This window comes from Perna viridis, chromosome 1 (assembly GCF_037379345.1).
Source record: "Perna viridis isolate PV_CMFRI_1.1 ecotype Kerala chromosome 1, ASM3737934v1, whole genome shotgun sequence".
NCBI lineage: Eukaryota > Metazoa > Mollusca > Bivalvia > Mytilida > Mytilidae > Perna > Perna viridis.
Genome location: NC_142445.1, coordinates 24,565,194 through 24,575,224, shown reverse-complemented (window position 1 = coordinate 24,575,224; position 10,031 = coordinate 24,565,194). Strand labels below are relative to the sequence as shown.

General features: G+C 34.7%; 1 protein-coding gene across 1 annotated transcript; it reads left to right on the top strand.

Moving 5' to 3' along the window:
- The first annotated feature begins 1,846 nt into the window (after positions 1-1,846).
- Positions 1,847-9,162, top strand: LOC148627902 (kelch-like protein 26). The gene is made up of 7 exons (XM_088581459.1): positions 1,847-2,917; positions 3,772-3,940; positions 4,148-4,505; positions 4,675-4,861; positions 6,502-6,696; positions 8,003-8,220; positions 8,719-9,162. The coding sequence occupies exons 1-7, from the start codon at positions 1,854-1,856 to the stop codon at positions 8,883-8,885; spliced, it is 2,358 nt and encodes a 785-aa protein (XP_088437585.1). The 5' UTR covers positions 1,847-1,853; the 3' UTR covers positions 8,886-9,162.
- The last annotated feature ends 869 nt before the right edge of the window (positions 9,163-10,031 follow it).

Sequence of the window (10,031 nt, the reverse complement as noted above, 5' to 3'; positions counted from 1 at the left end):
TACTAAAGATAGAACATAGGGGTCAAACAGCAGATTTTTGCATATATCTCCAACACCATTAGGTTTAACCAAATTCTGACATAGGTAAAAGTATTCAACATGATGAGATCTACCTGTGGCCGAAATTTGGTGAAAATCTGTTGACCCAATTTGTGCTGTTTTTGATGTTATTGCTTTCAAAAATCATCTCAGAAACTACTACACAGAATTCAATGAAAGTTGGTATTTTTGTTTTTTAAGGTATCCTAAATAAAATGAGATTTTGGATTTTTTATCAGTTAAAAAACATGGCCACCGTTACTAAAAATAGAATACAGGAGTCAGACATTAGCTTTTTGCATATATCTCAAAAGTGTTAGGTTCAGCCAATATCTTTCAGTTGCTGATATGATCCTTATAAGGCCTACAAATTCTTCAAGGGATCAAAGTTATCAGATGACTCCATGTAAGAGTTATTGTCCATGAGAGGTGAAAAATTACTTCTTTTTTTAAATTTTTTTTTACAGTTTTCAGCCAATATCTTGAAAACTATGATAGATAGAATGAAACTTTCAATTGCTGAAATGATTCTTTTTATAAGGCCTACAGAAGTCTCCAGGGATCAAAGTTATCAGATGAATCCATTGCCCTTGAAAGGCAAAAAAAATACGTTTTTAGCAGTTTTCAGCCAATAACTTGAAAACTATAATAGATAAAATGAAACTTTCAATTGATGAAATGATCCTTATGATAAGTCCTACCTATTTCTTCATGGAGTCAAATTGTTGGACAACTCATTGTTAGTTATTGCGATTCAGGCTCCAGGGAGCCTCCTGTTGGAAAACTCGTCATTGTCATGTGTAAAATTGACAAAAAATGTACTAGCACACCTTCCCTCTCCTCCCCCCATTTTTTTAGAAACCTCGGCTGGCAACCCCTCAAAGGGTTTGGATCCGGCCTTGATCAAATATGCATACAGATTTGAACAAACGTCTATTTATTATATATTTAATTTATATAAAAAAAATTACTTAAAAAATTATTTCCCTTCTGAAATAAAGAACATTCTTTAGTCTTATACAAATATAGCTGTAGTGAAGCGAAAAAGAAGCATGAAGTAAAAACAAAGGAGGTTTGAATAAGGTTGCACTGTACAGGGGGAATTGAGGTGCACTGTTTCGTACACGAAATTGACACGGTCCAATCTTGTAAAACTCAAAAATAAAAGGTGGAAATATTGATTGTTGGTAGTAGAGCATTCGTACATAAATAGATGCAATACATATGAAAGTAAAGAGGTGTAAAAAGAATGCTTTAAGCTATCCGGAAAGTTTCAGGTCCTCGCCGGATTAGATTCTCTTCCCTGCACCAACTGGCTGTTTTACAAAAATGCAAAATTTTGCAGGAACTTTAAGAAATAAAATTATGAACAAATGAGCAGAAAAAAGTACTGGCACTTTTTATTTGTTTTTTTTTTACAATAATACCATGCCAGCTTACTTTTTCTGGCAGTTTTATAGTGCCTGATATTTTAGAAAACCTGTTTTTTTACAATTAATTTTGGGAAAGCACCCAAAATTTGTCATGAAAACTAATATATTTTTTGTTATGTTACCATGGTACAGATTTTCATGACAAAATAGGAAAGAATGTCTATCTATTTTAATAGATCTCCATGATATAAGGTTTTGAAAAATATGTACTTTTTACAGGAAAAATTGTTGGATTCGCTTTTCAATGTAGCTTTATTTCCACAAATTGTCATAAAGTTATCTGCAGTGACACTTTCCATATAGTGGAACCTTATACACAAGTGCAATTTCGGACTTCGCGGCCAAACGTCACTTTTTGCATTTTGACGTCAGATTTAATCCATGGTAATGAATCCATACACAGCAATGGAGGGCGACAAGGATGGCACGCAGAGTCCTACGCTGCGCCGTACACCGGCAAAAGTTAAGGTAAGGAGAGAAAGACATAGCCTCGGAGATTTCCTGTTTCGATCAGAAACACCTGTAAAAGACACCAGTGGTCTTGGTTTCTCTATCGGCAACCTTAAGCCGTCGAACCAGAAAAATGAAAATTTGGATGCAGGATCCACAAAAGAAAGTGTTTCTCGGAGACGAACAAAAAGCTTTGCTGGATTTCCAAATGTACATAACAAACCCTTAGATCATGAGAATAAATCTAATTCTGCAAACGATGGTGCTAGAGAACTCAATACCTTCCTATTCAATCTCTGGTCGAACCAACAGCTTTGTGACATTGTGATAAGGGTAAACGGAAAAGAGTATCTCGCACATAAGCTTGCGCTCGCTGCATACAGTGAAAAATTTACTTCACGGTATTGTGAAAGACAGCGACTACCAGCTTCCCTGTCAGAGATAAATCTACTCAATTCAACAGCCGAAGCAGTTGAAGAAGTTCTCAATTACATCTACACAAACCAGCTAAGAATCACCGATTTAAACGTCGATGCGCTAATTGTTTGTGCTAAACAGCTTGGAGTTTCTGCTGCCTTAAGCATGTGCAAACAATACTTAATGGGTTTCAATCAGCGCAATGTGATTTCGCTGATGCAAATCGCGGAAAAACATGGCTTCATGGAGATAGTTGAAAGGATGGAGGCCTCCATGTTTGACAACTTCACCGAGATAACAAAACTAGACAGTTTCCTCAATAGCAGATACGATATAGTCATTAAACTGTTATCCAAAGAAAGCCTAAAGCTGAAAGTTCTGAATGAGCTTGATGTTTTCTTCGCAATCATTGCCTGGATTGATTTTAACAGACAAGAACGACTCCAGTTTGCGACGCAACTTCTTGAATGCGTCAGATTTGCCAACATATCGCCTGAAAACTTGGTAAAATATGTGGAGCCTCAGCGAACCATATTCCAGAACCCAGTGTGCAAAGAAATGTTGTACACGGCCTTTAAGTGAGTACTTCTAAATTTTGGCTTGAATTGAATATCATTGTATTTATTACTGAACTCCACTCGAAGTGAAAAGTCGGGGTGTATAGTCGTTCATATGTCCGTCTGTCCGACCGTCACACTTGATTACCGAATGTAGATTATCATTAGTATCAACAAGTGATACATCTTTTAAACTTAAGTAGCACTGCAGCTGAAAATCATGCAAAATGTCATTCATGGGTGAAAAGCCTACACATTTTTATTTTTGATATTTTGTTTGAATTGCCATAGTAAACAGGAATAGACATTCAATTTTTCATATAACCCATGTTCTTTGGAGATACAAATGACATCGAATGCACTATAGTTTTCAAAATTAAGAGAGATTACTCTGTAAATGACACTCGAATACAATAGAATCTATAGAATTTTCAATGTTGATTATCTCCCGAGACCTGACAGATTGGAATGAATAATTACACATTTCATAATATAATAGACCCATAAAACAACTTAACTACAAAAACAAAAATGTGTAACCTTTTTTGGGGTGTATCACATTCTTCAGATCTTGCATGATTCTTGCAAAGACACCTACTTAAAAATACAATGCATTTGACCATGAAATACAGGTCGACTTCGATTGTGATGTATATTGCATTTACCGTTCATGAGTTATGGACCTATTTTCCGCTTCGAAAATTTGGAAGTGGTGGTATCAATGATCACAAAGTCACCTGGTTTAGTTTTTTTCATTGTATTTTTATTTAAAAATAGACAGTTCCGGGGTAATTACATTAGTTTTAGCATTATTTTGGCATCGACTTTAGTAATGTCAATATCAATACCAGTTAAATTTCTTATTTACTTTTCAGGGTTCAAGCTCTACAACAAAGCGGTGGAGATCCATTGACATACGCTTCACCGCCGAGGCCAAGAACCCCAACAAGAGGACCTCAGACGCCTAATAATTACAGCTTCAGTCGCGACATCACTGATTTAAACCAAAGCTATTCTTGTAGCAGGGCAGCTGTAAACCCTCAGGTACAATTTGAAACTAACTGAAACCCAAATACTGACACCCTTTTTGAACTTTAAAATTTCAGTCACCATTAGTTTAGTCCTTAGCTTGGTATTAATTAGAATTTTTTTTATCAATTTTTTATAATGCATAAAAATGAAAAATAAGAACAAGCGATAAAGTATAAGTTTAAGAAACAGAACACTATTACTAGTCTGGGGATTTTTCAGATTCCAACAAAATCAACTTTTGATGGACTAGAAGCTTCTCAGACCAGAGACATAGGAGATTTTGGCGCATTAAGACGAGCTGCTGGTACTGGATACCAAATATCTAGTATGCCACAGGCATCGAAACAGACAAAAATGACACAAAGACTCGGTCCAATGCCTCTCCCACCTCCACCTCGACCAGCTACCATAATTATGGTAGGCGGCATCAACCCGTTTGATTCCGGGAGCGCTTACTCAAGTAAACTTGTAGAGCAGTACAATCCAAAGACCAACAACTGGCAACTGTTCACCACCCTCCCTGATTCAAGACACCACCATGGTGCCGTCATTCTCGATGGCTATCTCTATGTTGTTGGTAAGATTAAAAAAAATTTACCTTCAGTGGATCCTCAATTTTGCAGACGTTTAATCTTAACTTGCATAATTTGAATTATAGATTTATTTGTAAAAGTGCATCTAAATTGCTAGTGTTCTTCATTTTTGAATATTTTACTCTTAGTCATATACATCTTTCACAATTATAGGTGGTTCTTTATTGGTACCAGAGGAGCCAAACAATTTAGCAAATCCCACAGATACCTGCTTCCGTTACTGTCCCAACGGTAACTTCTGGACCCGCACAGCATCTCTGCAGACGGCAAGAATGTATCATGGGCTTGCTACACTAGAGGGCGTCATGTATGCTGTTGGTGGACACGATATCCACGGGAGGTATGATTTGTTATTTTTTTTTATTATTATAAATGATGTTGACTATATTCACCCAGAACACATTTTTTGTTTTGATATTGGTCCGAATTTATGAAATTATGGTAATGCAAAAATACTGTGTCAAACATTTCAAAGAATGTATGTATTCATAATAAACAAGAATTAGTTCCTAGTTTAAGGTGAGTTCCATGAATTTGCACCTTACCGTATTCAATCAACAATAACCTTTTTAAACGATCTTACTATGAAGAATTTACGAATTCAATCATAAACGTTTAGCAGGATGCACCATAAATATAAAGTCGAGAGCAATGAAATTGATACAATGACTTCTTACAGAGACACTTAGGCTTGTTATCAAAGATTTACATAAAGTATGGGTCTGCCTAAAAACCAGGCAGGGGGCGATTTTATCTTATTTTAAGATGATCAATGAAACTTTCTATTATGACGTCTTCATATCGTCAAACAATATATGTCGGTACAATCCCACCTTTAGCACCTGCGAACTGTCTCTTTTCTTTCGCTGTCGCTTCGAGACAAAACATTCATTTAAAACCATTTATGCGATGATTGAACGGCTGAGAGGTTATCTAATACTATACTGATACTGATACTTATTCAATAGATGGTTTACTTGGACATGTGGTTTTTTTTAATAAAAAAGTAATCAAGGGAACCAAGGTTATAGCGGTAATCAAAAGAATGTAATCCAGGGACAAAGACCAGACATGGAAAACAGACATACACAACAAAGAACATAAAGCAACTAAAATCATACATACAAAGTAACAAAAGCAAATGAGCAACTCGGACGCCAGTAAAAACTGGGAGCATGGACCAGGTCTACCGGTAGGTGAATTAATGAATATATTCACTTCCTGATTAGTTTATACGCTATAACCTATCTCAGACACAGTTATTAAAGCAGGAAATTGACATAAACCCGGCGGACATAAAGTTAGTTAATAATTTATTGTCACAAAAACGTTTCAACGTTACAATTTGACTGAAAACGTTGTTTCGGGTGTTGACAAACAAAAAGTAGTTCCGTAAAAGGTGGGCGTGGCCTAAATAGCAAGTTAGTGGGCAACTTCCATTTGCACTTATATTTCCTAATACAATTTTTTTATGGGGCCTACAGAAGGATTTGCAATAAAAATATTTTGGATTAAGAAATGCACGAATCACCCATTATAATTATATGCCTGGTTTTTAGACAGATCTGTACTTAAGTTAATGACAAATGTGTGAGGATTCTCTTTACGTTCGGCATCTACAGCAAACAGTGTGAGGAACTTTAATTAAGTCGTCATACAAGTAAATATTGTATAACTCTAGAAGTTTTATAAAGGTTATACGACCTTATAGTTTGCATACGAAAAAAAATATGGTATACAGGAACAATATCTCGAAATTACAACCGGGGGAGGGTGGATAGCACAGTTGCTTTTAGGTAGTACAATACAGTTAGGTCATTTCTGAAAATTTGGTCTCATTTTGTTGAAATAAATCTGTTTTGAGGCAGTCCGCACAGAAATTTCTAGTGTTTTGTCATAAAAATGTGCATATTTTTGAAATCCTTGGTGTGTGGAGGTTCAAGTCATTTATAAGTAGTTACCATTACCACATTTTTTAAGGTCTCTGGATACAGTTGAATACTACAACCCCGACACTGACTCATGGGGCCTTACAGAGAGGATGTCTGAGGCTAAAATAGGGATGGCTGTAGCAGGTTACCATGGGCTTCTCTATGTAGTGGGTGGATTTTACGAATCTGCATCAGAGAAAATTGTCCTCGATACCGTTGAGTGCTACAATCCAAGAACTAACAGGTATGCTCTTTGAGCTTTATACTGCAACCATTTTATTTAAGTAGCCAAAACGCATCTACCGTAATACTGACTGGATATAATTTTTAATTGCGATTTAAAGATCGTAACATTTTCATTGATGTTGCCGCAATGTCCGCTTCGTATCAAACTGTATTTTTTTGTTTGTTTTTGTTTTGTTTTGTTTTGTTTTGGCTTAAAACTTGTTATCTTTTATCTTGTTTGAAAACCAATAACAAATCCACCTTCTTGACAAAAACCTTTGATGTTCGATTCCATTCCCGTGGTTCGAAGTTTCATTCTATACTGGTAAGTAAAGTCAGTGCAATGTTATGTTCTTTATAAATAGCACATGTATTTTAACTAAAGATCTATGCATATCATATAGTTCACTAAATATAAGAAAATGATTTCGAGTGCATCTCCTTCAAAATCTGACATTATTCTTTGTATTTATTTGCAATTAAACGTAATAGCATAAAATACTTGCACGTATCACTAATAGTATCAATTAATTTCATCACTATACTGTGTGTTCCATTTTTCGGACGATTTACTCAAGTATGGACTTAAAAGCTTGGCTTTTTGCTTGTTAATTGACGTCTTTATAGAAAATCAAGTATGCTTTTGAAATAGTAATAATGCCAATTTTGATTACCGTCTTAACTACGTATAAAACGATTCTTTCTCAAGTATTATAAAACATTAGACCCCCAAAACATACGATAGCAGCTGTACTGATTGATATGCTGTTTTTATGTGTTATCTGCTTCTATTTAGCTTTAAGTTATATTTTTGTAGTTTTTACAATTGTTGGTAAACAATTTTTTAACCACCTAGTAACGGCAAACTGGTTCTTTTCATTGTCGTTTAATCATTTTTAAAAACGACCTTTTCAATATGTGTTTGCCCAAACGTTGATATCTTTTGTACAGTTTAATGTAGGTCATTTACGGGTAGAGGCACATTTGCAAGTTTGTACATTAAACACGGTTCAAAAGTATTTAAAAAATCATTAGGAATTAGATACCAAAATATGGGAGATGCATGTATATTTGTGCAAAATTCCAAATATAATTCCCAACCATTTACCAATAAAAAATATTATAACCACACATTTGGTTCTTAAAAGTTGAAAAATCTTTTCACCAAAATTGCACATAATTTATACCCAAGCTAGGATGACGGATATGAAACAAAATCAATCTACTTACAATGTCGCAATGAAACTTTTATTCATGTCAATTCAACGAATTATTGCAAGATATATTACTGTGATAATTTCAAAATACTTTTCTTTCTATTACAGCTGGATAAATAGACAACCCCTTCCATCGCCATGTTGCCATGCCAACCTTGTTATTGTTGATGATCAGCTTTACCTGATCGGTGGTTCCAACATGGAAGAGACATCCTCTGCTGTAACCAGTCTCTCAAACGTGTATCTCTATAACGAGGACAGGGACACCTGGACAAAGATTTCAGACTTGCCCGTGCCAAGACACGATGCTGGCGTTGGAGTCGTTGGTATGATTCTTTTTTTTTTTTTAACCACCTACTTTCTTCGTTCGTTGTTTCCATATCACCAAAAACAATATTTTCACATGTATTTTTACTTATAACATGCTTGATACCATAATTAAGCTACTTAGGATTCTATCAAAATATCTTTCATGTTAGAAAATGTCCACACGACAAGATTTCGTCAAAAACTAGACAAAAATAATCCATGAATCTAGCCAGCGATCAAAATCTATCACACTCTACATGAAATCGACTGATTAGCTTACTGATTAGTTTATTGAATACTTAATCTACGATTGATGATTCAGTTTAACTACATGTAATAAGTGACCTGTAACGTCATTATTATTGTTTATTTCTCATTTCCAGTGAAAATAACTGTAAGTCCATTTGAAATTGCATATTATTTTAAAGATTTTTAAAAATGTCATATAAAACATTTTTTCGCAATATAATATCATGGTTTCATTAGAAATACTAAACGTGTCTTTTTCATTATAGGTTCCAAGATGTACGTCATTGGTGGAGTAAGTTCGCAAGAAGGATGTGTTTTGGCGGATGTGGAATGCCTTGATGTCAATTCTCTCACGTGGACGGGATGCGAGCCACTACAGTATCCAGCACTTGGCTTGACTTGTTGCTCCTTCTTTGGTGAAAACAGAGTTTAGAGAAAGGACTTCTTGATATCAGAAGACGCTGTGACCAATTAACCCATATTTTTATCATGAAAGAAGAAAAGATTATGACTGCAACAGATTCGTTATCAGAAAATTAAAATAAAATTTTAAAAAAAGGGTACTGAAAATGAATTAAGTCTTGAATATAACACTTGTTTGCTATGTTTATTTACAAATAACATTTTTTAGAAGTTTATACATATAGAAGAATAAATTGTATTGATTTTACAAATATTTTATCAATAAAAGAAGAATCATGTTTAAAAAATATTTTTTTCTGATGTTGACTTTTTTAAAGGAATATGGCTATTCAGATCAACATTGCTGAGCTGTGAGGTTGTCTTTTCACTCTCTTGTTTTCAAGTTTCTGTTGTGTTTTCATGTTCATGTATGCTTTTTCATTAAAATGTTGGTGTTTAGGTCTTCATGCAGTATCAAAAACTATGAGATATACGTTAAACTTTTCAGTCTGTCCGTCTGTAACTCTTCATGTGCATGATGAGTTTGATTGCTTTGTATAATTTGGTTTGAATTTAGGTCTTTATGTAGCATTAAAACAAACTTTTGAGGAATAAATGTAGATTTCCAGGACACTTCACTTGTTTTTCTCTGATCTGTTTCTTGAATATTTGCATTCATGCAGATTTATAGTTTTGTTTTAATCTATGCACCTGTCTAGGTACGAAAATGTTCAGCTCATTTTTCTCTATAAATATGTTTGTTTCATCTTCCGTGGACTTAGTTGTCCCCGTTGCAATTATATTCTATTATCCACTGTTTTCGTTTTGGAAGCGGCAAGTTATTAAAATCTTTCCGGTTTCTCCAGAACCGAGGGAAGATTTTTAGGGTTTTTCGAACTTGAACCCGATCTAGGATAGCTCTTGTAAGCACTTTTAATAGATATCGGTTCCATATCTGAAGATCGGAAATTGAATCTTTATGGCCTATCTCCTTACGGAAAATTTGTTTCTAATGTTAAAATTCTTTGAAACTAACAGTTCATGCAGCGTCGTCTTTTAAGTGTGCTAATTACATAACCAAACTAAAATATTTTAGGAAACGGACGCGCCTTGATTGTGTTCTTGGCAGTATACAGAGTCTGGGGAAAAAGGGACATTCTATCAGTGATTTGAATCG